The 26,708-nt window shown below is 54.9% G+C and overlaps 3 protein-coding genes across 6 annotated transcripts; all 3 read right to left on the bottom strand.

The window, feature by feature from the left end:
- Positions 1-419: 419 nt before the first annotated feature.
- On the bottom strand, positions 420-15,206 carry MVP (major vault protein; the record flags this gene model as incomplete). 3 transcript variants are annotated; one of them, XM_084251552.1, is made up of 14 exons in its annotated part: positions 420-639; positions 1,285-1,473; positions 1,890-2,016; positions 2,418-2,534; positions 3,265-3,651; positions 4,500-4,697; positions 4,785-5,029; positions 5,901-6,182; positions 7,627-7,863; positions 8,154-8,248; positions 9,022-9,153; positions 9,240-9,363; positions 14,692-14,887; positions 15,065-15,206. In XM_084251552.1, 14 exons carry the CDS (start codon positions 15,187-15,189, stop codon positions 433-435), a joined length of 2,661 nt encoding a protein of 886 aa, XP_084107678.1. In that variant the 3' UTR covers positions 420-432. The 3 variants fall into 3 exon arrangements, with proteins under 3 accessions (XP_084107678.1, XP_084107677.1, XP_084107676.1); XM_084251551.1 differs by having other exon boundaries at positions 1,285-1,338; positions 1,935-2,016; positions 15,065-15,189; XM_084251550.1 differs by lacking the exon at positions 4,500-4,697 and having other exon boundaries at positions 15,065-15,189.
- Positions 15,207-21,024: 5,818 nt separating this feature from the next.
- PAGR1 (PAXIP1 associated glutamate rich protein 1) lies at positions 21,025-23,000 on the bottom strand (the record flags this gene model as incomplete). The annotated part of the gene is made up of 3 exons (XM_084249365.1): positions 21,025-21,227; positions 22,259-22,341; positions 22,519-23,000. The coding sequence occupies 3 exons, from the start codon at positions 22,998-23,000 to the stop codon at positions 21,025-21,027; spliced, it is 768 nt and encodes a 255-aa protein (XP_084105491.1).
- A 415-nt stretch (positions 23,001-23,415) lies between these two features.
- On the bottom strand, positions 23,416-26,463 carry PRRT2 (proline rich transmembrane protein 2; the record flags this gene model as incomplete). 2 transcript variants are annotated; one of them, XM_084248906.1, is made up of 3 exons in its annotated part: positions 23,416-23,468; positions 25,044-25,176; positions 25,573-26,463. In XM_084248906.1, the coding sequence occupies 3 exons, from the start codon at positions 26,461-26,463 to the stop codon at positions 23,416-23,418; spliced, it is 1,077 nt and encodes a 358-aa protein (XP_084105032.1). The 2 variants fall into 2 exon arrangements, with proteins under 2 accessions (XP_084105032.1, XP_084105031.1); XM_084248905.1 differs by lacking the exon at positions 23,416-23,468 and having other exon boundaries at positions 24,908-25,176.
- Between the last annotated feature and the right edge of the window lie 245 nt (positions 26,464-26,708).

Genomic DNA, 26,708 nt, shown 5'->3' with positions numbered 1-26,708 from the left:
ACCAGAGGGCGCCTCACAAGTGCTGGGGCTGGGAGGTGCGGAAGGATGCACCCACAGCCAGGAGGACAGATTCCAGAACTCCCTGGCCACGCCAGAAAAGATGCTGCCGTTCCCAGAGGGGCTGACCAAGCAGGCCCCATCATCTTCCCTATCTGGAGTCTAGCAAAGCTGACTACCAAAAGGATAGCCTGGCGGGCAAGACCTTGGGAACGCATGCCTTAGGACTAGCCCTCAGGGGCCTCAGCTGCCTCCACAGATCTGGTAAACTAGCAATTAGTAACTATCTTATTATTTGGGGGCTTTCCATATCCCTGCTGCCCCCCAACACACAGTTAGGATTCCCTGTGATGTAGACTTAACGTAACAGAAAGGATTTAAACATCCAGCAGTGTCCGTTCTATTTATTGGTGCAGAAAAGAACTAAGGTATGATTTAGTTGTTTGCAGGAGCTTGAGGGACAGAGGGAGTCTGGAGAATCACGCCTTCTTGGGAGCCAGGTACCAGAGCTGCCTTTTTGGCTGAGGATTGGGCCTCAGGCCCTAGCCCCAGCAGACCATAGGCTGTGTTGAAGAGGTTGATGGGAGTGGAGCCATCAGTGATGAGGGTTGATTTCAGGCCCAGGCTCTGGAGCAGTTTGACCTGGAGAGCATGAGGAGGTCAAGAGGTTAGGTCAGATCCCGGTTCCTCCTCTGAGCCCCTTGCCTGCCTCTCTGGGCTGAGCCACCCCCTAACTGGCCCTACACTGCTGCCACTGCCCAAGCCAACCTCTTGGGTTAGTCAGTGACAAGGAGGAGTTAAATGGACCCACCCACTCTGGGGCGTGGATGGGTTGGCAAGATCTGGCCCCTGCCTGCCGCTGCCCCCAGAGCCCACCATCCCACCCTTCACCTGCCAGGCTGCAGCCACTCCTTCTCTTCCTGAAATGCACATTTGGGTGAGTCTTTGTACTTGGATCCTCCACTGGGAGGCTCCTGTCAATTTTGCATAGTGGCCCCTCTTCAGATAGGCCCTCCTTAAGCCAGCTAGTTGGGGGAGACACCACCTCTCCCCGTTACCTGCTGCAATGTCACAGACCAGTGTCCCATCTGCCTATCTCCCACCCCTGGGAACCTAGGAGAGTGCCTGATAGGACACCAGGCTCAAGGGATACCGGCCAGGTCATGGAACACAGGGACAGTTCAGCTGAAACTTGTGATCCCCAATATCTCTACATATATGCAGGGAGAGGCCTCCCTGGGTTCCAAGAACCGCCCCTGCACATGCATACACTTCCGCGCCCCTCACCTGCATCTCCGGCCCAGCCACAGCAAGGTCCCTGATGGTGCTGGGACCCAGGGCCTCCGTCATCTGCTTGAACTTATTCACTTCCACCTCGGCCAGCTGCTGGGCCTTCTTCACCTCCAGCTCCAGCTGGGATCGGGCATAAGCCAGTTCTAGCTCTCGCACTTTCTGCACCCGCTGGAGCTCAGCCTCCTGGAAGGTGAAAAAGCAGTGTACTTTCCATTGTGTGGCCCCTGAAATTGTCTAGTAGGTCACCTAGCAAGCTGGAGGGAACTGAGGTGGAAGGGACAAGTCGTTAACTTATGGTCTGTAAGGTACGAATCCCTGTTGGCACTTCCCTGTTGGTAAGGGAGCCCTCCATCCAAGCTCAGCCCCTTTTCTGTGAAAGATAATTCTCATCTTAATGGGATTTCGAACATTAAGATCATGCGTGTCTCACCTGGCCAAGGTGGGCGTGTATCTGTGAGCAGGCTAGAACATTCCTTGCCTTGTTACAGAGCAAGCACTTGTAAACCACAAAGGACTTTCTCTACATTCGGGCGCCTGATACCCTCCTCTACTTTCAGAGCTGCAGCCCACACCCTGCCACTGGCGTCTCCCCCACTCACAGTCTCAATGGCCAGCGCCTGGGCTTTCAGCTTGGCCTGCAACACGGAGCCTTCACCCTCGATGCGTGCGGCCTCCGCCCGGGACTCGGCCTCTGCCTTGGCAGTCCCGGTGCTCTCCACGGCAGTGCTGGGGACACAGGCAGAGTCAGGAGACCCAGGGAGAGCCCAGCCCAGCCCCCCTGGGCTTAGGCTAAGCGGTGACGCATGTGGCCATGCCACCTCACTGCCCCACCAGCTGCTTCTCCGAGCCCCTCTCTGTCTTTTCCCTGGTTCTTCAAGCACTGGGTACAGTCAGAAGCGCGGAAGGTGAGAGAATTCACCAGAGCCAGAGCGGGGAGCAGAGCAGGCAGAAGGACCGAAGTACACTGCTGAGGGGAGCAGCGGGAGGCAGGAGAGGTCTGTGCACCATGTGGGACCCTCACCTGGTGGCCGGGGACCGAACCAGCACCGCGAGGCTATGGGCAGCTTTGCAACCCGGCGCTCAACCGCTGCGCCAACGGGGAGGCCCTTCCCTGGTTCTTGACCCACCTCAGAGCCTCCAGCTCCAAGAGTTCCCTGCGCGCCTTTTCAGCTTCTGATTGGTCCAAGATCTTCTGCCTCTCCAGCCGGCCTCGGGCTTCTTGCTCCAGTCTCTGAGCCTCGTGTCTGGATGGGGAAGGAGACAGTCAGAGGCGGGAGTGGGGCCAGAACTTAAACTGGAGCTCAGGGGCTGGGGCAAACACTCTGTCAGGTGCCCAGCACAAACCCTGGCCTCTGGCAGCACCCAACGTGCTAATAGGAGAATTGTGCGCACCACGAGCCAGGGGCCTCTGTGCACAGGCAAGGCCATGGTGACCAAGTTCCTCCCAGTGAGAAAAAAACAAGTGGATAAAGATGATCTCAGAACAGGTGAAGCATTGACAACTGGGCAAAGAGGGCACTGCTTAAGGTAGGAAGCCAAGGGCTCTCCAGGGTGCTGAGCTTTAGGCTGAGGCCAGAGGAGAGGCCTGAAAGTACCCTAGAGAAAGAACATTCTGAGCAGAGGGAGCCCCAGCTGTACATCTGAGGCCAGAAAGGAGCTGGTGGTCTGGAGCACAGGAGCTCAGGGAGAGCTTCCAGAAGCACTGGAAAGGAAGGTGGGCACAGCAGGCCTGGGAGAGTGCGAAGGCCACAGTTTGGGTTGTAGCATGGCAAGGCGAGAAGCCACGAGAGCAGAGGTGGCGTCTATTCACACGTTGGGGGTCACGCTATCTGCTGGTGAGGAGCATGGCAGGCTGACTGTCAAGGGAAGGGGGTGTCATGATCGCCATATCTCAGCTGGGGGCTGGAGATGGGGGCCCTGGAGGGGTGTGGCCCACAGCGGGCACTGGGCAGCGGGCCCTCAGCCCTCACTCACTTGGCGGCTGCCTCCTGGGAGTTGGTGGTGATCTCGATGGCCAGCTGGACGCTGCGCTGCAGGGCATCCCGGGTCCTCTGGTCCACGGGCTCCACTGACTGCACATCCACGCTGCTGACCACCAGTCCGTTTTGGGGGAAGACGGCCCGGTCCCGGGGCTGAGGTAGGGCGAGGCTGCCGGTCCCCTTGTCTTCCTGGGTCTCGAAGCCAAAGACGGCAGTGCGAATGATGCGGGCAGAGTTCTTGTGGAAGTCATCGAAGGTGACAGAAGCCACAGCCCCCCGCACCCGGGAGGCAATAGCCTTACAGGCGTCCCCCACGAAGTCGGGCACTGCGAAGATCTTGGCTGCCTCTTGGGGGTCCCTCTGGTCACTCAGGTCAAAGTGCCTGTGAACAGAGGCCCAGGACAATGAAGCCGTCTGCTTCCAGGAAACAGAAAACCTCTCACCTTTGAAAAGGAGACTCTACACCCTCCCTCTGTGGCTGGGCAGGGCCCCTCAGGGTAGGCAGTGCCCACCATGTGCCAGATGAGGGCCTGTTCCTATTTCATTTTCTCAGCCACCCAGCATGGAGATGAGCCTTATTCCCAATTTACAAGTAAGGAAACAGGAGCAGTGTGGTTGTGACAGGTCCAAAGTCACACTACCAGTGGCCAATAGGCAGCGTGGCTCCAGGGCCTGTGTGCCTCACAAGCACGCTGCAGCACCCCTGAAGTTGTCAGTTCCCCATGTGCCTCTGTCACAGTCCTGGCCTCTCCACCAAGGGGTGGGGAACAGGTGACTGGGGAGTTGTCCAGCACTGCTCCTATGTGCAGCTGACCCCCTAATTCTAACATATGACCTCAACTGGTATAGGACCCTGCAGTTCTTGATGTACCCTTCAACCACCTGTGAAGTTAATGGGCATCATTCTCAGATTGCAAAACCAAAGGAAGGTGCCAAGTCACTTGCACAGGTCCACAGCCAACACAGGGCAGACCTGGGGTGCAGCCCAAGACGGCAGGCTCCACAGCAAGGGGCCCACCTGCCACAGGTCGTGTCCATCTGACCTTTTCATGACCCTGCAATTTGGTGTTTGCACATAGCTGAGTGTCCTCCTAATGTGTCCCCCAAAAACTGCTCCCAGAAGTGTTCCTCCACCATTGCGTGAACCCCTGGGGCTTCCCTCCTCTCCACAGAGGGCATGGAGTCCGGCACTCTGCCCACAGGAGCTCGGGCCAAGTCCTCCGTGCTCACCAGTTATATGCCAGCTGCAGCTGCAGCCTGGCATGGTCCGCGGTTTCGATGGTGATGACATCTGTGAAGAAGTCAGGCCCGAGCAGCAGGCAGAGCGCACGGCGGGCGTGGGGGCGCTTGGGCCGTCCGGCTGACAGGGACAGCACCGTGAACTGCTCCTCAGGCCCCAGCGACACCAGCTCAGGCCCAAAGACCACGCTGCAGAGGGAGCGGGAGTCAGACAGCTGGAGCGCCCCTCCCACTGTGCCCCTTCCACTGCACCCCCGGCCCAGGCTGGCCCCTCACCGAGCTTTCTTGGCCCTGTAGTCGTACACCTGCACCGCGGCATTGTGAGGGACGCGGTAGCTGACCACGCGGGTCTTGTTCCGAGGAGCAGGGGGCGGGAAGTTCTTGCCTGTGTTCATCTCACCCCGGTCTGCCAGGGGGTCCTGCCCCTTGTTCAGCAGCATCTCCACCCCGGGGGGCAGCTCTTTTTCCCACAGGACTTCGTCCTGGGTCAGCATGTAGGTGCTTCCAATGACAGCACGCACCTGGAGAAAGGAGGGCAGGTGACATCACCAGCGAGGGGGAGGGGAGAGGCCCGCCAGCATCCTGAGGCAAAAGTGGTCGGGTTGGGGTACGCCTGCCTCTGGAATGAGGCTGCATTCAGGGTGACCCTCCTGGGCGAGCTACTTCACCCCTGTGATTCAGTCCCTTATCTGCCTGAGAGCGGGGCCCTCCTAGAGCGAGGAATGGATGGCATCCCACACGCCCCGCACTCAGAACTGGGCATGTGGCAAGTGCCGCATGGTATTTTTTTTCCTTCAGTGTTTCAAAGGTGACGCATAGCTGGGGATGACCGTGGCAGCCTGCTTGGATATTATTTCTTCTGGAATTTTTCTTCCTGGGGCAGCTTGAGGGCAACCTGGGGACAGACACAGCCCGAGGAAATGGTAGCATATAGTTCCTAGGTTTCTGAGCTCTACTTCTAGGCCGGATTCTTAGAGAAAGGTTGGAGATGTGGTCCCAGGTCCAACCAAGGTCCAGGTTTCAGGTAAAAGAATGCACCTGGGCGTGGGCCTGGGGCGGGGGCCGTAGGGAGGAGGAGGTTGGCTCTTGTTCGTAGGCCATGCCCCGGTAAGACTTTCATGGGTGGGGGCACAGATCTGCAGTAGGGACAGGGTCCCCATCCTAAAGCCTGGCTCATCTTGCTTGGGGGTTTCTGCAATTTGAAGTTAGATATTTAAGACAAAGGGAAGGCCCCTATTACATGACAGGCCCTTGTACCTACCAGCCAGTCTCTGAGATGTTGCTGTGGGTGCCGAGTCCTCTCCCCTGCCTCCACCGCGCCCTCCTCCTCAGCAGCGCCAGCCACTCCCTTAGTGCCCACCCAGCAGGGACAGTGCCCACCCCCGCCGTTACCTTTCCTGTCTTGATGTCCTGCACATAGATGCCCTCGTTCTCGTCCAAAGGGATGGCCTGGCGCTCTTCTACCACCTCCACCTTGGCAGGCGGCACATACTCCAGGGGGCCGCGGATGAGCCAGCAGTCGCCAGCCTGGCGGAAGACCTTCTCCTGGCCTTCGCCCTCCTGAAGAGGTTGCAGGGCCCGGAGCAACAGCCCCTGCTGCTCCGACAGCACGTACACATCCTGGATGCCCCGTTCCAGAGTCTCGCCCGGCTGGAGGAAAAAGGACTTCTCTCCCTGCAAGGGAGATGGGGTTAGGAGGGCTGCCGCCAGAATGTGGGTCACTGCCCACGTGGCCTTGGGCTTGTGTTGAGGATGGGAGCCCAAAAAGCAGCTCCTCGTCCCCACATTACAGAATGTGAAGTGTGGCCTGGGCTGGGAGCTCCCCACCACCGTCTGCAGGCCTCGCCTGACCAGACCTGCCCTCGATACACCCCAGACAGTCAGGGTTGGAGCCTCACAACTCAACAGTTAAGAATTAACTGACCCTTGCTCTTTGCTTTGCCCTCACTCTGTTTTCTAGGGGCAGTGTAAGTCCTGGGTTGGCAAACTCTCGTCTTTGGGCCAGAGTCTTTAAAAAAACATTTGATATATAATCCACCTGCCATAAAAGTTACCCATATAAAGGGCACAATTCAATTGTTTTGGTATATCCAGAGTTGGCCAACCAGTACTATTACTGAATTCCAGGACATTCTCATTACCCTGAGAAGAAACCCCATGCCCAGTAGTGCCCATTTGCAGCCTCCACCAACCAGTAATCTATTTTCTGTTCAGGATGTACCAATTCTGGACATTTCATACACAGTACATGTATGATGTGGGGCCTTGTATGTCTGGCTTCTTTTGCTAAGAGGAATGTTTAAGTTTACCTACTTTGTGACATGGTAGTTATCATTTTATAGATAACGATATTCCATTGTATGGATTTACCACAATCTTTTTTGTTTTATGCATTTTTTTTTTACATTGCTCAGAATTCTCCATCTTGCCCTATTACTACATGTAATGCCCAATATTCTGGCTATTCCTCTTTCTGAAGCAAGTAAGACTCCTCAGTCATCTTCAGTTAGCTATCTGCAAATGTTCCCCCATTAACACTCCTTGTATAACCACTTTGACTCCTCCTTACTCCCTCCCACCCCACCTTAACCTCGATGTACTACAGTTTTATTCATTCAACCACCTATGGTCGCTTTTTCCACTTCCTGTTATTGCAAACACAACGCTGCAGGACTGCAACAGCGCTCCTTTGTGACAAGCTGTGACGCTACAACAGACTTGTGTAGTTGCAACAAAAACCAAACAGCTCACAAGTCTAACGTATTTATGATCTGGCCCTTTAGAGGAAAAATGTGCCAACTTCTGGTGGCCCCACACGCCACCAGGGTTTACCCTGGACAGTAAGGTAAACCACGAGATTTATTTTACACAGGGTGACAAAGTTTCCAGAACAGAGGAGGGCAAACCAGGAGAATCTTTCCAGTCTGGAGGTAGCAGGTAGGGCCAGGGAACGCACCCGGAATAGGCAGTGTGTGATCTTGGGTCAGGTTGCCAGGGAGCTCAATGGCACAGGGAGCCATAACAAAGGTGTTTCCCAAACATGGGAGGGGAGAAGGGGGCAGGTGGCAGGGCCTCATGCCACTGTAGGGGCTTCACCTCTGGGAGAGGAGGAGTTTACCTTGACCACTTGCTTTTGCCCCAGCTGGTTCTTGCCATCCGGTCCTACGGGGTCGAGAATCACACAGTAGTTGTGGGGGCCCAAGGTGGTGATGGGCACAACCCCCAGCACCTCCTCGTAGACATCTGGCACGTGGGCCTCCGTGTCCTGCACCGTCACCAGCCACTCCTCCCCAGTGCGCCGGCTCACGCCCCTCAGGTCTCGGAAGTTCTGCCGAGCCCGCAGGTGCAGGGCCGTCTGCAGAGTGAGATGATGGGGTGTTTGAATAAAGCTACTTCCAACTTCCTCAGGGGGATCTGGGAAACCCACTGGCCACTAAAGTCTCCCAGATTTGGGGAAGAAGTTCTATCAACTTGAGAGAGCTTTTCAAACCTTTTGGATAACCCAGACAGCCCACATGATTGACCACTGAACTTGTTTTCTTGGCCTTAGAAATTTTAACTCTCACTCTGGCACCATACTCTGCCCTCTGCGTGTTCCCTTCCCCCACCCTCTGCCACCCTCCCCAGCCCCCTTAACCCACACACCTTTTCTGTAAGAATCACAGCATCCACCAAGTTCAGAACCTCCTCAAACACTGCTGGGAGGTAAGCACCCACGGTGCGGACCAGCCATTCCTCTCCTGGAACAAAGGAGGAGTCAGGGTCAAAGGTCACACAGGTGGGGGGCCCTCCCCCGGGCAGCAGTTGCCCCTTCCCACAGCCTAGGCAGCAGGGCATCCCCAGGACTGTGAAGGCCAAGAGATGCCACAACCCCCTGCCGGGCTCAAAGGCTAGACAGTAGTCCTGGTAATCATATCTTTCCTTGGGGCCAGGGGAAAACTACCCCCTATTCTGGGGTTAAGGGCCCAAGTGCACTACGCAGATACCTGGCTATGCCTTAGTGACTCAGTGAAGACCTTCCTCTGAAGTGGGCAGCAGAACTGCCCGTTACAGTGTGGATGTCTGGTTTACTGGAGGAGCAGGAGTAGCTGGGCACAAGTTGCAGCCTCACGCTTCCTGGCCCTAAACCCGGCCAGTATCTTAATTCCACTTTATCACAGGAAACTGGGAATAATGCTGCAAGGCCCTCTGAGGACTAAGTTCGTTCCTAATAAACCACACCTGGCACAGAGGCAGCCCTGCATTTAAGACATTTTGCTCATTGTATTTTGTCAAGTAGAGCGGCTAATGGTGCAGGAACACCTGCTTCGCTCATCTCGAGACAGACTCGTGGCTGCCCCCGCTCAGGGAAAAGGGCGGGGACAGAAGCGTTCATCCACAGATCTTGCTGACAGGGCCAGGACTAGGGTGGGGAAGGCAGCTCACAAGAAACACCGGTGAACACCTTCTCCCAAACTATAAGTGCCTGTCCCCCACCTCCCACACAGGCCCTCAGTCACCCTCTGCACCCCACCTGTCACCCGCTCCTTCTGATCCCGGTCTAGGCACTCCTTCCGGGCCCTGAGCCGCAGGGCCTGGTTCTGCCTGATGATTGTAGCTTGGATGATCTCCACGACCTCCACCTCCTTCTGGGGGATGTATGTGCCTGCGGAGGGAGATGAGGCAGAGGCTGAAGTTCAGAAGACATCGGGGCTATCATGGGAGCCTTTGGGCCTGATGGAGAGAACTTACCAGGTCCTTCAAATAGCCACTCATCTCCTGCTACCACCTTGTCTCCATTCTTATCCTCAAAATCCAGCAATGCCTTAAGGTGGAGGGCAGTGTTGGGCATAACGACCTGCAGTGGGGTGACATCCTAGTAGGGGAAGAAGGGGGTCATGGAGGATTCTGTGCTGAGACCAGGACTTACACCCAACAGCCTGGTGGTCAGAGTCCATAGGATCAGCCTTTATAGGTCCTGCAATAAGCAGGTAGGATGTACAAGGCAGGGGTAGGCCCCAGCCACCTTGTCGAAAGAAGTAAGGGGGAGTCCACAGAGCAAGATCCCACTGTGATAAGCCAAGGAAACACATTCCTCTGTAGGAAATGCTTAAAATTCATTTTGAACTAGAAACTGGGTAGAAGGTTTGATGAGATGTGGAAGAAATATCCAAGATGCTGAGTATTTCACTACTGTGCACTGGGCTCTGGAGGGAGAATGGGAGGAGACATAAACTGCTATCTAACAGGGAAGTTTTAAGCATGTGACTTTGTTTTAGGTTACCTCATGGTCACAAGATAGCCACTATGCTCCAGTCATCACATCTCCTTCCATCAGGATGGGGGATCTGGCAAAAACTGGCCCAATCTTTTAGATATTTGTAGACGTTGCTACAAATAAGACTTCACTCAATTTTTGGTCTGAGGGAAAGGAGGCTCAAAAAGAGTTAAAAAAGGGGGCCTCCCCGGTGGCACAGCTGTGGGGTTGTCTGCAATCTCTGCAGCGCGGGTTCGATTCCCGGCCTGAACCCGGCCAGTCAGGGAGAAACCTGCATGGTGCAGCAGATGTTTCCTGGCTTGCCCGCTGCTCCCCTCAGCAGTGTCTTTGGTCCATCTGCCTGTTCTGCTCCCTGCTCTCTCTGGTGAATTCTCTCGCCCTCCCACGCCTCTGACCTGTACCCCAGTTCTTTTAAAAATAAAATAAAAATATTAAAAAAAAAAGTTACTCTCACTTAAAAAAAAAAGGCAAAAAGGGACATGACCGTGGTCACATCAGCAAGGAACAGAATTGGGACTGGAACCTCAGTCCTCAGTGACACCTACCCTGCCTCTCCTCACTGACCAGAGTGGCCCGGGGCAGGAGGTCGAGGAACTCTACCCACTGACCCCACCACGGTGGAAGGGAGGCAGAGCTGGAGCTGACAGCTTTCACCGTAGGGTGCTCAGTTGGCTGTGGTGGAGGCGAGACAGAGCCCAGTCGTGGAGTTTAAGTCCCACCAAGGGGGAAGTCCATTCTCTCCAAGCAGACTGTGAACAGTATCGAGGAAGTGAGAGCTCAGAAGCTGAGATGAAGGAGAAATTAGGGAAAGTTCCAGAAAGTGGCATTTGAACTAGGACTTAAAGGAAGGGCTGGCTTTTGACACCAACTGAGAGGAGAAGGTAAGTGTTCTGGAAAGAGCTCAGTATGATTTTGCCTTCCCCTATCTCCTCTATCGTCACTCCCTAGATGTCCCATCGCAGAGCCAAGTCTCTTTCCTCTCTCCCTGCCATCACCCTCACCTAAGTCACCAACATGTGTCACCTAGATGAAGGAACCACCTTCACCTGGTGTCCAGGCCACCACCTTTGTCTCCTTCCAGTTTGGCCCCTGCTGCACCTCCCCCTGCAGTGACCTTTAGGGCTAATGGCTTTCGCCACCGTCCCTAGGTCCGGCTGGGCAAGGAACCAGCGTGCAGGGGGAGAACAGCAAACTCCCTGAAGACATAGATAAGACGGAAGCCTGTTGAAAGATAACGACCCCCAGGAGCCACTACAGGAATGCTGACCGCATGGAACCTTATCTCGCCTTCTCAAGACCCACAAACTTTATTCTAATACAACTGTCTCTCTAAAATCTTTTCTCTTTCTAAAAATCTTTTCTCTTTCTCTGTCTAAAAAGGTCATTGGTTTGCTGATTAAAAAAGAACATACAAAATCTAATAACTAGGCTAATTCAAATGAAACGTTACTAAACTCTGTGTATTAATAGAACTGTTAGCTTAATAATTTCTCTGTTGTATGCTTAGCCTTGTTAGCATTAATCTTAATGATAAAAATGTTACATTGTGAAAGTAAAATTCACCTGTGCTAATTAATAGTAATTTAGTGAGTAGTTAAAACAAAAAAGTAATCACATAAAACAAAAAGAAAAATTAATAACCTAACTACTTAGGAATGCGCCTGGGTCCAGATGTAAATCACTGCCCTGTCAATGATAAGCTAAACCTATAAGCAAGCTGATTTCTTCACTGATGTTCGCCATTCCTATGCCTTTAGAAAAACATATATATACTGGTCACCAACTCAAAGAAAATTACACTCAGATTTACACTCTCTGTTTTTTTTTTTTTTTAAATAGAGGCATGTTTTTTATTTATTTATTTATTTGTTTGTTCGTTTGTTTTTGTTTATACAAGCACTGGGTACAGTCAGAAGCGCGGGAGGGTGAGAGAATTCACCAGAACCAGAGTGGGGAGCAGAGCAGGCAGAAGGACCGAAGTACACTGCTGAGGGGAGCAGCGGGCGGCAGGAGAGGTCTGCGCGCCTACACTCTCTCTTGAAGTGTGTCTGTTTGTCATTTCTTTAACGGAATCCCTGACCACCCTGCGCAATCTCTCAACCCTGAGACGGCCTCATCGTTCACTGCTGTGCTGGTCTGCGGCAGACCCCCACACCATTGCAGGCTTCTGGCCTGGGTACCAGTAGGATCGCCAAGGGAGAGAAGGCACACAGGAGAACGGATGGAAGCCCAGGGTGAAGTGGACATCCAGGAAAGGGCTTCTTCAGTCAGTGAGGACTCGAGTCTGCAGCTAAGGTACAAGGTTGGGCACCCTCAACACACAGAAGTCAAGGTCACAAGGGCGTGAGTGGGCATACAGGCAGTCAGGACAGAACCTGCAGAGGACAGGGAGTGGGAGGCTTCAAAGATGAAGATCCACAATGGGTGGGGCTGAAGGGCCTGAGACACACAGAGGGGCTGCGGTTGAGCTGTTCTGGGGCCTTGCCAAAGCCAGTTCAGGGGAGGTGAGAGTGAGGACCGGAAACAGAGGCTTTCAGGAAACAGGGCAGAGAACACCAAGGACAAGATGTCAAAGCAGGAAAGCGAAGAAAGCAGTAGAAAGCGAGGAGGTAGCTTCACAGCCCCATTCATAACCGCTCACAACTGTGCAAGCCCTGGGGCCGGCGCTTCCTACGGAGCTTGTAGCTTCTACTCTTCATGCTAGTGCACTGCCAAGGGCACAGGAGGAGGTTTGCGCAACACTGTTTTCCCCTATAGACTGGAAACATCCATGATACTCAGTAGGGGAATGGCTCAACTTCTCCACATCATGGGAAGTTATACAACAATTAAACCATAAGACATGTACCAATACGCAAGTTTTTGAAATACACCAGCAAACGACGCCATCGTCCTCAGGCAAACAGCTTAGAGGCCGCTACTATTCCACTACTTAGCTATGTTACCACACAGACATATCTAGAAGTGTACACCCCAAATGCGTGACAGAATAATCCTGGGGAGCAGAGAGTAGATATTGGTGGTGGAAGTCAGAGGACTTTATAGCCTCACAGATGCGTCCCTTAGAAAGGCTTGTAGGAGAACGCCTCTAAAGCCAGAACACAAGAGAAGAGGGGGGACAGGCTTGCTGGCCAAGAGCAGGGCGTCAGCAGCTGGGAGTGACAGAAGCTGGAGGTGGGGGGCGGGGGACAGATCTCAAGACACAGAAGGAGGAATCAGGTCCCCAGGTCCACTGCCTGGAGGGGTGCCTCCTCAAGGTGCCCCAAGTGGAAAGCAGGTATAAAGGGAAGGGGACACAGACCCAGATCTTGCCAGATGGTCTCAACCTCTAAGGAGGGGACCAAGTTGCTCCAGAGTAAGAGGCAAGTGGTAGGAAGGGACTGGGGAGTGAGAAGTGTTGGGAGGCACACAGGGAAAGTGGAGAGAAAGCTGGCTAGGAAGGATGGGAACACTTAACCCATTAGTTCCTAATAATACTGAGGTGGGGGTGGGTCCATCCACATGCTGATGTTCCAGCAGGAAAGCCCTCCTGCGGGTGGGCACAGAGTGGCACCCCCGATTCAGTATCAGATTCAGGATCAGGTTTCCTGGCGGATCCAGCGCATGAGGGTAAGGAGGTGTTAAACAAGGTTCAGCCGGGGCAGGAAAGATCAGATGAGACTCCAAGACAGGAGAGAAGACGGGATCAAAAGGCCTGAGGGGACATGACCCCGGGAGGAAGACTTGGCAAGGGAGACAGAGGAAGGGGCAGATGGGAAGCCAACCTAGTGGGAAGTGGGCATGGTACTAGCAGGGGCAGAAGCAGAACAGAAGAGGTGCAGTCAGAGTGGAGGTCACAAAGGCCAAATTGTTGGTGGGTCTTTGCTAGAACATTCTGAGGCTCCTAGGACAGGAGGGTGATGCAAGGGAGGCCTGAGACACGTGTGGGCAGCCCTCAGCAAGGAGGGAAAGGATGACGTCAAACAGAAGTGCATCAAATAGAAGTGTGTGCCAGAAGGAGGAATTTTGCCCTGTGAGTAAGAGAGGCCCTGCCCTCCTGCCCTGGAGCATGTGGGGTTTGAAAGAATGAGCTGGTGGGGGCCAGGGGTGAGGAGTGGAGGAGCAGAGGTGAGAGCAAGGCAGGAATGAGGAGCAGTCTCCACTCCAGGGAGCTTTTAAATATTGGTGCCCAGCTAGGCCCCAGTGCTCCCCACCCAGAGGCAAGGGTCTGAGGTAGGAGCCAAATGGGAGTGACTTTTAACTTTGGACAGTTTCAGAATTAAAGCTCACGAGACTAGCGCAAAATTCCCCGACATGCTCTACTTGGATTCCATAAGAGGCTGACATTTTAATCATTCTTCATCACTTCCTGTCTCTACACATGCTTCCTCCCCAAAGTGCTCACACCCAAGTGGACAGAATGTCTGAAAACATAAGCAACTGCTTCCAGGGTCAGCAGCACCGTCAGTAAAGGAGCCCAGAGTGAAGTGGAAAGAAACAACAAGGAGGTGCGGGTAGAACAGTGTGGGGAACGGAGGTGGGACGCTCCCCCGCCCCGCCGCCCCCCTTGGCCGGGGTCTGGCCGAAGGCGCCAGCCTCCCCCAGCTGCCCGGGCCACAACCGCAGCCATCGTGTCCCCATCGTGTCCACCGTGGCTGTCACTGCCCACCAGCGTCTGGCTCGGTTCTAGTGAATGAAATGCTTACTCTTGGCACAGTCATTTAGTGCCACTCTGAAGCCTGGTGGATAAGCTGGCAAGTTGGTCGACATCTCTGGAAGGAGGGACAAGACTTGTGAGCATGTGGGAGCGGCGGGGAGAAGAGGAAATTTTAACCCTGGCGAGAACCAGCAAATGTCACCCCCACACTCTCCTCCACAAGGCAATGTGGGGCCCTAGAACAGGGCGGCAGGACAGGGAGAGCGGGGAGTAGGGGGGTAGCCAGGTACCTTTTCTAGAATCTCCCCTGGGTACAAGGGAAAGGGGTCCTGGGCCAGCCGGATCTCCAGGTCTGCGTGGCGGAGCCGCACTTGCCCCGTGGTATCGAACAGCACTGAGCCCTGGTCATCCCGGGACACGGGGTTGGCCACAACGCAATAGTGGCGTGGGGGCACAGTCACCATGCGCATGGGGGCAAACAGGATCCTGGTGGAGAGAAGCCATGTGAGGACACGGAGCCTCCCCCAGGCCCTCCCGCGCCCGCAGGATGCGGGATGGGAGAGAAAGCTCACCAGAGCGAGAGCCAGTGCTGCTTGGGAGCAGAAAGGAGACGGACAGATGATGCCAGCCAGACTAGCGGGCCCTCCCAGTCCCCACACCCACCTCTCATTGTCCTGCCGAATGAACGTCTTGGGCCCAACCTCCACGTGGGACACATTGCTGTTCTGGTCCAGCACATGGATGTAGTGGTACGGGGGGATGCGGATGATGGACGCTTCAGTTTCCATGGGGACTCCTGTGCCCAGGGCAGCACCGAGAGTGACAGAGAAGGTACAACCACATGAGCACAGGGAGCCCGCGATGAAGCAGGCAGCTGGGATGGGGGCTCAGCGCCCCTCAGCTCAGGGGACGCCCCCCTTCCCTGCCCGCACACCCTCTTCCTTTCTTCCCGTCCAAGGCTAAGTAGCCCAACCAGATCTCACCCCTGCCAGGAACTGCCCATGGAAGCCTGGGTCTTTTGCCTCATTCCCACCAACTTCGCCTCCCCTCCCCTGGCTGAAGCAGGAGGGACTTTAGATCAAAGCTTTCCCAGTCTCCAAACACACATGGAGGCGGCAGAAGTACATGCAGCTGGGAGGGGGGGGGTGCTGGGGCCTTCAACGCAGGGAGAGGAATCATTCTCAGGAGGAAGCTGACTCCTCCAAGGGCAGGCTCCTTTACTTCAGGGGATCCTAAGGGCCCAGCTGTATTCAAATGCTAGCCAGAAGGTCAAGAACATTTGCATGATCTTTGTCTGCAGCCCTCCCACCTCCAGCTCTGCTGGAAGCAATCCTGGGGTGAACTGTTCAGACCTCAACGCCTCTCAAGGAAGGGATTCCTGACTGAATGATCCCTTCACTGAACCAGCTAGGTTAGAAACACCATTACTCTAGGCCTTTCCTCCCCGTCTCTCTCTGGTCTATAGCCACCCTCCGTTCTGTTGGCAAGGGCAAGGTGGTGGTGAGTAGGAGTGGGTACTACATTCCAATCACCCCCACACTAGCTGCTTCTGAATCTGGGTGATTCCATCGGGCCATCCAGTGCTTGCTCTGTTCAGGAACGTCACACCTCCCACCTAAACCCCAGCCCTCCTCCAGCATGCACTGGACTTTGGACATATCCCTTTGTGTCATGCAAAGGGAACAATATTATTAGGCTTAAAGCCTCCCAGTGACTTCAGGCACATTATTTTTGAAACCATCACCAGGAAGGAGTGGTGCCTCATCTACCCCACTCCAACCAGGTGAAGAATGGAGGTGAGGAAGGAGTGGCATGGCACAGGAAAAATAAGGGCCACAAAATTAGTCAAAGCTACAAGAGGCTCAACAGTTTTACTTGACGGCCTCCCTGGTAGCCTTAGGGGTTAAGTCTCAACCCTACTGCCACTGTTGGAGAGCAACCCCGATACAAAATTGGGTGCCTGACTGTGGGTCCTCACCCGCGCGCTTAAAAGGACTTATCAATGCTCTACTGCAGGTGTAACAGGCACACGCGAAAGGTTAATAAAAGGTTTATTTACAAGGGAAGGGCAAATGAGGAAATGTACAGCTCAGGGAGAAAAGTGGGAGACAAAGTTTTAAATGAGTCCTACCCGATCGGCCGATCAGGAATCCCAAAATGGCGCTCTGAGAGCTGGCTGCAAGCCAGGAGCTGTGTAGCCAGGAGGCGAGCGACTGGGAGCCAGCCCAAAGTCCACGTGTTTGGTTTTTATATCCAACCTGGCTGCCCAACTCCACCCTCAGGTCCCAGCCACCGTCCCTTTGGTGGTGACGGGATTTGTCTTTCCCAATGTCCTGATGGCTTTAGTCTGGAGTGGGGGTGGGGTCCACAAAGCCTGTATGGGATTAGCTCAGGACATCCTTTCCCCCTAACACCACTACGGCCTGAGTTCTATCCCCAGCCAAGGAGCTAACCCATATATGGTGCAGCAGACCTCTCGTGTCTCGCCCGCTGCTCCCCACTCTGTTTCTGGTGAATTCTCTCACCCCCTGCACCTCTGCCCTACACCCCAGTTCTTATATGCAAAAATAAAAGTTTTACTTGCTTCACATAATCTGTAAGATTTCAATTATTTTGTTTACAAGTTGAGTTTCCACAAACTCCAAATTATTGTTTCTTCTGAAGAATTAGAAGGCTGGGTCGTACATTCCCATATGGCAAAACTGGCAAAAGTCAAGCAGCTGCAGGGCCATTAGGGTGGGACACAAGTTTTCCTGCTTACTAGTCTCCACCACTCCCTATTGTCTTACCCAAGGGCCCCTGCATTCACATCACCTGCCAGGCTCACGTTTAAAGCCCTTTAACTCAGCATTGTCCAACAGGACTTTTCTACAATGATGGAAATAGTCTAAATCTGCGTTGTCTTTGGAATAGCCACACGCAGCAATCAAACACTTGGAAAGTGGCTAGCGTGACCGTGGAACTCAATTTCCGTTAGCCAGATTGGCTGGTGAACATCACTGAGACAGTAGCGCTAAGTAGCTGAGACCCCAATAGGGACGAGGAGTCATTGGAGGCCACACAGCAAGTCACTGGTACTATCAGCATAGAATCCCACCCTGAGCTTCTCTGACTACAGCACAGTACACTGGGGAGCCGGGGGGCGGGGAGAGGCAGGGCATGGATGCAGCCAGATGGCCTGGGCTTACAATTCCCACTTGCCATTCTCCTACCTCTTAGTGTTTCCTTCATTGCCTTTCCTCACTGTAAAAGACGTTACAGTTTTGACCTGTTTCCTGGTACACTTTTGCACATCAGGTACACTTTCTGCTCCTCATTCTTTTATCTTGTAACTTTGTATGGGATTTGACCTTGATACTTTTCTGCTGTGTGTGTGTGTTTGTGTTAGTTTCTTTGGTTTTTTCTAACACCAGAGTGCCCTCTTCCGCTGTGTTTCCATAGTGTTCAAAAACACAAGAACTGGCTTTCTGCTTTCCTGGCTGTTCCTGCCCTTTCTCATCTGACCCCTCTCCTTCCTTGCTAACTGCCCCATCCTGCTCACTCATGTCTCCCAAGTCGCTCCCTGATGTGGGTCCCTTCAAGGACCTCTTGGGACTGGGACTCTGCATCTAGTTCTACCCCTTGCAGGATGGGTGATCTCAGACAAACCCCTTGCCCTCCCTATGCCTGTTTCCTGGCCTATAAATTGGGACTGGATCAGGCTCATCCCTCTAGAGCATCTATCAGAGGGCTGAGCTAACCATCAAGCACTGGGAACAGCCTCCTCCAGCAGCTCTGCCTGTGACCGCCCAGGCAGGGAGTAGCTGGAGGCCTAGCTTCCCTATCTAGTCAGGGGTGTGACCCAGCACCCTGAGGCTCCCTGTTGTACCTGGCATCTTCACCTTGGCCCTCACTTGTTTACTGATCAGGAAAGTGACAAGTCTTGTATCACCCCAGCTGTGGGGTTAGAACGGCAAAGAAGGGGCACCTGACAGCCAAGTGAGGCCTTTTTCCAGATGCTCCATTGCCAGATTCTCTGTGGGGTGGAAGCCTGGCCAGGAAGCCAGATGGGGATAGAGGAAGGGCTAAGAGTACAGGAGGAGGTATGCACAGGGCTCTGTGGGGTCCCACAGGAAGATCTGAATTCTAGAAGGCCATGTAAGACTGGAAGCCAGCCCTGGGAGCAATCTCCAATGGCTTCTTGTTGGACAATTCCCTACCCCCTACAGCCAAGGCCTCTCTACCATCTGTCACCCCAGCTGGGTCCAGTCAGGGGGGCCAAGAGCCTCGCCCAGCTCAGTGACTCAGCTGAGTCATCCTTTGAGCTGAAGGGGCTGGCGTGGTTCCAAGGCCAGGCCCAGGACAATTACCCTCACTTCAGTACCAGGCTCATATTACCTCCCCGCCTGCCCACCTACCATGCTTCAAACTGCCTTCCACCTCGACCACCTGCCAAGTTCACCCAAAAACAGGCTTTCAATGTCTCATAAGCCACAAAAGTGACTCATCCAGGGTCTCTCAGTGGCTCCAGGAAATCATTTGACTCAGGCAGTTGATTTGTAACAAGCCTTGGATTTACGTAGGTGGTTTCCTAGATGATGCGTACAATCACACCACTTGGCTTCCAATCTTATCAGGGCCTCCATCAGACAATGGTTAAGGATTGTGTTGACCTTTGAAAGGGCTTGCCCAGTCTTGGGTTTCTCCCCAATACCTCCAATCCACCCAGACCTCCCTTCAGTGCCTGCTCCTAGATCTGCCCTCTTAAGTCTTTCCTGGGTCACACCTCCGTAAGTTTCATGAGGTTTCTGCAAGAACCAGTCAACTTCACCTGCGTAAGGCAAGGTGGCTGGTGCCGTTAACGTATTTAAATCCTCACAAGCTAAAAGGAACTTGCTCAAGAAGGTATCAAGGTCAAAAGACAGCCAGAATTCCACCCCAGGGCTTGTGAGTGTGGAGCCCCTAAAGCAGGAGGCAGATGTGAAGAGTCTAAACAAGAAATTACTTGGGTGGGGCTGGGTATTCCCTAGGAGAGAGTGTCAATGGCTGGTTCAAAGGTGAGCATTTTCTGTCACCTGGGAAGGTGGCACCCAACAAGGAGGTCTGAATATTCAGAAGAACCTTGAGCTCTCACAGGAAGCTGTGAGACCTATTCACATGCCTTGCCCAGAAAGCTCTACCCTGGGCTCCCTGTGTGCCAAGGGTGGAAACAGGAATTTCAGGGAAACAACCATCACCCCTCATGAGAGCCAGTTTCCCCCATAGCCCAGGGGTCACCCAGTGGGGCAGCTGAGCACACAGGGAATATGTGCCTCAGATACTGCTGTCTCTCCCTCCCCACCACCCCCAATTGCTTCACCCTTGAGCACCAGCATCACAGGCTGGTCAGTTAAAATAATCTTCCTGGAATCTCACTTCCCTTTCAGAGAAAAACAGTTTTTGCTCACCAAACTAATCTTCTGGAAACCAAGACTACCCTCTAGATGTCTAAAGCCCAGTCCTGAGTGGGACAGTAGGAAAACCTCAACGTTTGGCGAGTGGAGGGGTCTAGAGGGCAAATCACATTTTAGGAGCTCTGTGGGACAAATCACACCCAGGCTGGGGTGTGGGCGGGTGGGGGGGGGGCAAGGGGCGAGGGGAATTGAATGCAGAAGATCCCTTAAGATTCCTCTGCTCTTAATTCTGATGTAGGAGCTTGAAGTTGGAAAGGCCTGAGATTTGCAGGGAGGTATTAACAGGATGATAAATTGATTTGCCTTTGTTTTGAAACCCGGGTTAAAAAAAAAAAAAAAACCAAAACTCCAAAAATGAAAGCAAAACCTCCCAAGGCAGAGTCTCTACCTATCTCCGCATTCTGGTTCAGAGCGGTCTTACCGGTCCCAGCAGAGGCAAGGCCCTAGAAGGCAGGACAGGGCTAGAGCCCGGAGGGGCACGCGGTCCCACCACTAGTCTCCGGGTTGGAAAACTAGTCTCCCGGTACAGAGTACTTACATCCAAAGGTGCTTCAGGATCTGGCAGCAACAGAAAACTCAGGTAGCAACAGAACTCGGGTCGGCTACTCCCTCACGCAGCCCTAGGGATCACTTCCCAGCAGCAGGGCAGGCTCAGGGGTGGGGCTTGGGCATTTAAAGGGCCCCTGCAGCTGATGTTCATTTCCTGGTCTAGGCAAGTCAACTGCAGCTGCAGGCCCTGCCCCTCATGCCATGCCTTGCTCAGAGGAAGTCCCACCTCACAGCCAGCTGGCATCACCGGCACTAGGCTGGGAAGGTCAGGCCCCAGACAGAGGTGGGGGTGCTGTGGGAGTTAACCTCTGCCCATCTGCTTTAATTTCCCAATCTGGATGAACACAATTCTGCCTCTTCACAACTGTTTTTGCTCTAGCTGCAGTCCCTCCTCTGAGAGAATATTACTTTTGTATTATTTATTTTAAATTCAGCAAAGTCAGCCCAGGTCACCAAACAGACGTTCAACAGAAAACATGAACACACATACTGTCCCCTTTCTTGAAAGAAGCAGTGGCGGGAGCTGGGACTTTCTCTTCTCTTCCCAAGTTTTCCAGCGCCTTGGGTTAGGGCAGGAGGTACACACTCTGCACCCTAAAAGCAGCAGCAGGTACACACTCTGCACCCTAAAGGCAGCAGCAGTCAGTAATTTCGCTGCCGGGGAAAGAGACTACTACTCCCTGAGGACCGGAGTGGGGGGCTGGTAGGGCTAGGGTCCTCTGAATCTAGGCTGAAGAGGTCCCTGCCAGTCCGAAGGATTTGTTCCTCCAGCTTCTTGTGTCGCTTCATGTCTGAGAGGACCTTGTCCAAGCGGGCCTCCCGTTTCTGGCTCCGGGCTGAGTTTCCTGGAGAAAGAGGAGTTGAGAAATGTGGAAGGGAGTTAAGGCAGTGTGCACCAGACCTGTCTGAAGAGTACCAAGCAGCTGGGGAGTTTGTTAAACATGCAGATTCCCAGGCCTCTGTGATGGAGGTTCTGAGGTTTAGCCTTCAGATGGGCTGGGCAGTGAAGGTCTGAATTACGAGACAAGAATGTGAAAAGTAAAGTAGGCAGGGGAAGTACAAGTGCGAAGGCCCAGGGGCAAGACCCAGAAGGACTGTTCCAAGAGAGTAGAGAGCTGGGGAAGAAGAGATAGAAGAGGCCAAGGAAATGACTTACAGGTGACGATAAGGAATTTGGATCTCTTATTTTAGATGGAAATTCTTTGGAAACATTTTTGAGGGAGAGGCTTGGATAATCTCTCAACATGCTCTCTCCCGCCCCCCTCCCCCATTGCCAGCAATGCAATCCTTTGGGGATTTTAAACAGAGAAGGGACAACATTTAAATTTTAAACAGATCACTCTATCAGCTGAGACTGGAGGCAGGGAAACAGCCAGGAGATACTACAAGATGGTAACTTGGATGCTGCTGTGGTGCTGAAGGTGGACAGCAGCAGATGAACGTGGAAACGTGGACGCAGAGCTAAGATGACATGCTCCTGGCCTGAACGTTGTGGTGGTAAGGGAAAGAGAAATCAAGAATGGCCTCAAGGGTGAATTCTAGAAAGGCATATGGGGTGGGAACTCGGGTCTAATTACATGTACACCATCTAGCACCGTGGAGCTCGAGAATGATGAATGACTACAAAGATTTGGACATTTGGGGAGACGGAGATACACATGGGCAGTGGGACAGAACTGTGTGTGACAGTCTTTGAGAAGATGCCCATCAATCTGCCCCGGAGGATGGCGCCACTGTTCACGGTGAATGCTGTCCCTCAGCAACAAGCTGCGAAGCAACCAAGGCACCAAATACAGGCCTCTTTAAGTGACTTTTTGAGTTAAGTGGCAGCAGTGACCCTTCACTCCCCCCTGCCATTCCTCCCTCTTACAGGTACCTGGGGCGCGTCGCCGGTCAATCAGGGAGTCCTTTGGTGTCATTGGCTCATCATCAAAGTCAAATTCTGTGGGCATGTGCGGCCTGGGACAGGTGGACAGAGATGGAAAGGTGAGGGTAACCCCCCAACACCCGTACAGGTGCTTCTCCCAGCCTGGCTTTTCTGCTCCTACTCCTGCTCCCCTCCCTCCCTCCACTTTCCCTGCTTCCACCTCCTCTCCCTACTTTCCCCTGGCATCAGGTGGAAGGGTGTTCCCTCACTTTTCCTCTTCTTCTTCTTTGGCCTCCGGCTCCTCATCTGATCTCTCCTCTTCGCTCTGGGCCTCAGGCGTGGGTGGCCGGCGGGGCAGGATCTCAGCTTGAAGTTCCAAGGTACCGTGGGCAGCCAGTAGTTCATAGAGCCGCTGGATTTCGGAGGGAGGGGGCATCCAGGACTGCCCGTCTGCCGGCAGTTCCACCTCCTCGTCGCTGCAGGGCACGCACCAGTCCTCGGATTCTCCCTTGGCAAGCTCTTCCCCCTCAGCGCGGGGGGCTTCTACCTGCACTTCCTCGGCCCCGGACCCCTCAGGCTCGGCCTCCTCCCGGTCTCCTTCTCCCTCTTCCTCGGCTTTATTGGCCGCAGCGGAGGGGCCTCCGGTATCCTCCACGGCCAAGGCTTGGAGGCCGGAGGTCACTTCCCCTTCTTCAGACAGGGGCACCGCTGTGGTGGCCGCAATGTCTCCATGACCCCGGACAAGGGACATAGGCCACTAGGGAAGGGGCCCTGCGATGACAGGTGAGGCGGGAGTCTCCTAAGCCGCGGGCCTCCACCCCACCCTCCCCGAGGGCCTGGGCTCCCCAGGGGTTTGGGGAATGTCTCTCCAACCAATCAGGCTCCAACAGCGGCCCCAGAGCCCAGACCGCCGGTTCCCAGGAGGGGGCGCTCAGTCCCCTCCAAGGACCCGGCCCCGCGGGTCGCGACTCGGTCCTCCGATGGCCCCTCCTAGAGACCTGCAGAGACCACTGTCCGGGTCGGAGAGGGGCGGGCCCGCTCTGCTCCCCTTCACACCGCCCCTCTCCACACCTGGACCCGGCGCCCTCTCCCCGCACGTCTCAGTTCCGCCACCTCCGCCGCCGTACGCACCTGGAGCTAAGACCCGCCTCCCGGGCTGCGCAGGGTCACAGCACGCAGGCGCATAGAGAAGGCGCGGGAGGCTCCGCTCTAGTCAAAGCTACTTGGAAGAGGAAAGCAAGGGGAGGCTTGCACATGCGCAGGTAGGCGCGGGGGGCATAATCGACTTCGACCCACAGTAAAGATGGCCACCAGGCTGGCGCATGCGCAGCCCACCCAGTAGGGGCTGCCGGCAGACAGGCGGCCCCGCGGCCCCGCGGCGCGCCCAGGCAAGGACCAACTGAGGCCGGAGGCGAGTCTCATGCAGTCTGCGTTTATTGGTGTTTCAGACTCATGCAGCATCCGCATACAAAATGGGAGAATCAGTTCTGATGTATCTTTTTAAAAAGAATTTTAGTTTTCCCATACACACACACCTTTTTTTTTTTTTTTTTAGAAAACAAAAAATCCGCCAACTCCGGAACAGCGTCGTAACTCAGTCCCCGCCCCCCAGTGGGCTGTCGCGTGCACCAAACCTCCCTCGTCATCTTCAAAGAAAATAATTATAGCGCTCCCCGCCCATCCCTCGCTCCCTGCAGCGGGGTGTCTTGGTCCTATTTTTTGGGTTCTTTGCTTACAAAGCACGTGAACGACCCCAGCCCCGTCGCCTTTTAAGAAACTGACCCACTAGGTTCAAAAGCCCAGGTGGGTCAGGTAAACTCAGGCTGACCTGGAAGGGTCAACTGCCGCGCCCTCCCTGCTCCCAGGTGCCCTTTAGGGAACCGGGTGCTAGTCACCCTAGCACCAGTCCCCACGTGAGACCAGGCTCGCCAGCTCTGCGACCCTGGCTAGGGTGGTCCCAGCAGAGAACAGTCGGAGGCCCGGGCTAGCCCTCCCCTCCACCGCTTCCCTCCCCCAGCCTGAGCTAAGAGCTGGAGTGTTTGCAGAATAAACGGTGGCAGGAGGGTGGAGGAGAGGATCCTGAGGGGAAGAAAGGATGCTGAGGGGTATGAGGAGGAAGGGAGAGGAAGGGGGCGAGGGTGTGGAGGGGGGCAGGGGAGATGTTACAGGAGAGAAGGAAAAGAGGAATTGGGAGAAGATGCCAGACAATGAAAGTTGGGAGGGGGAGACCAGGGTTGAGGTGCAGGGAATTCCAGTGGCTGGAAGAAGTGCAGGGAGGCTGGGAGAGATGCAGGGAGGCTGAGAGCAAAGAGTTTGGGAGATGTTCACGGAGGTTTCCAGAAGTGCAGGGGTGGGGAGGCCAGGAGACTGGAGGGGATGCAGGCAGAAGTGCAGGGGGGTTGGAAACAGTGCAGTGCAGGGAGAAGGGAGGCCTACGGTTGGCAGAGGAGCCTGGCAGGATGCAGGAGCAGGAAAGAAGCTGTAAACAAGGCCGCTCAGGCTCCCTTGGTCCCTATGGGTGCGGGCCTGGGCCATCGATTGGGCTCCCCCCAGGGGAGGATGGGCCCAAGGCAGCTCCCAACAGGAAGAAAAATCTTGGAATGCAGGGCAGAGCCCCTCACTTATACACTGTGGGAGAGGAGAGGGAGGGAGAGACAGTGGGAGGGAGGGGGAAGACAAGGAGAGACAAAGGAGAAGTAGGGAGGACAGACAGGAGAGAGCAGGGGCAGGGGTTAGTAAAGCTGCCCTTGCCAACCCTTCCATGCCTCCCAGCCTGTCCCAGACCCCCACTCACCGCCTAAGTTGATGACGCAGGAGGCGATGATGATGAGGACCCCCCCTACCAGCGCCACGATGCTTAAGAGCTTGGCCACGCGGCCCAGACGCTGGGCCCCATCCACGTCCCCCTGCTGCAGGCTGTTCCGGGACTGGGGTTAGGGTGAGGGGTGGGGGGCACCATGGCCCAGGCCAGAAGGCAGCTCAGCAGGGATCGGGTGAAAAAGTTGTCCAGAGGAGATAGGCCGGCCAGTGGACAGGACAGTGGTTGAGGAAGGAAGGAGGGGGGTTGGAGAGGTAGGGGGAGGAGGGCACAGGTCAGCAAGGAGGTGTGAAACTTGTCTCCATATCCCTCCCCCCTGAAAGGGTAAGGCAATGGTAGCTCAGAGGGGTGGAGTCCTTGGGAGAGGCAAGCAAAGACCTGGTAACTGGGAAGTGAGATCCATGCAGAAAGGGAAGGAAGGTGAGGCTAATCTTGGGGCTCTGTCCCAGCACTAGCGGGAAGCTGAGAGCCCCAGTGGGCTGGACCAGGGTCCCGTGGGGCTCACCATGACGGCATAAGCGAAGGCCACGATGTTGACAGGCCACATGGGGCAGAAGCAGGACAGGATAGCGAGGATGATGTAGTCCCGAGGTTTCTGGGTGCCTTCACCCCCCTCCACCCCAGACCCTGCCAGCTGAGAGCTGGGGTGGCGGCTCAGGCTACCTCGGGGAGATCCTGGATGCCCACTGTGCACCCTTCCTAGTCGGTCCTCCTCAACCAGCTGCTGCAGCACTCGGGGAGGAGCCCCGTTGGCTGGGGGGGTTTTGGTTGAGGGTGGCGAGTGAGGCAGAGGGGCTGGGCCCTCTTCTCCATCACCAGCCTGCAGGGGAACCACTGCCCCATTCTCCTGTTTTTCCCCCACATTCTCAGTCAGGACCTCAGGGGTGGGGGCCTCCTGGGTAGGGGGCTCTGGCTGAAGGGCTGGCTTAGGGGTGGGCTGGGAACTTGGCTGGGGGTCTGTCTGAGGGTCTGACTGGGGGTCCAGCTGGGGCGTGGGCTCTGAGGCTGGTTCAAGCGGGGCTGCAGACTCCAGGTCTGCAGTGGCCTCTTTGCTCACTTCTGGTTTGGAGGCTGGCACTTGGCATGCTTCTTTGGGGCTGGAGTTGGCCTTTGAGTTCCCTCCTGGGCTTGAGCTGAGGTCTCTGGCCTGGGTGATTTCTGGGGCCCCAGTTGGGGTCTCTGTGGTTTCTGGAGTAGATTCAGCCTTGGGTTCTGAGTCCACAGGGGCCCCAGTGGCGTCTGGACCTGGCTGCAGGGCCTCTGGTTCATCTGGGGCCCCAGCTGGGACCTGGGGAGGGCCAGTTCCGGCTTCAGAATGGCCAGGCCCTTTTCCCTGGGTCTGGGGACCCTCCTCTAGCCCCTTCATCTCAGAGACCTCAGAGCTGCTGGCTGCCATCTTGAGATGGGAGAGGGGAGAGGGCCTCTGTGGGGAGGATGGAGCAGTAGAGACAGCAGCAAATCCTGAAAGAGGAGGAGAAAGGCTTGGTGTGAGGAGGTAAGAGGTGGCTCCCGGCACTGCAGCCCAAGAGGGCCGAGGTTCCTGTCCAGCCTTGGGCTGCCTCTGGCGAGAGGAAGAAAAGTTGGGATTGCCTTTGCCTTGGGGTGGGACATCTCTGGGGAGGACTGCTCTGCTCAAAGTCT

Source organism: Talpa europaea, assembly GCF_964194135.1.
Source record: "Talpa europaea genome assembly, chromosome: 12".
NCBI classification, from domain to species: Eukaryota; Metazoa; Chordata; class Mammalia; order Eulipotyphla; family Talpidae; genus Talpa; species Talpa europaea.
This window is presented reverse-complemented; position numbering and strand designations above follow the sequence as displayed.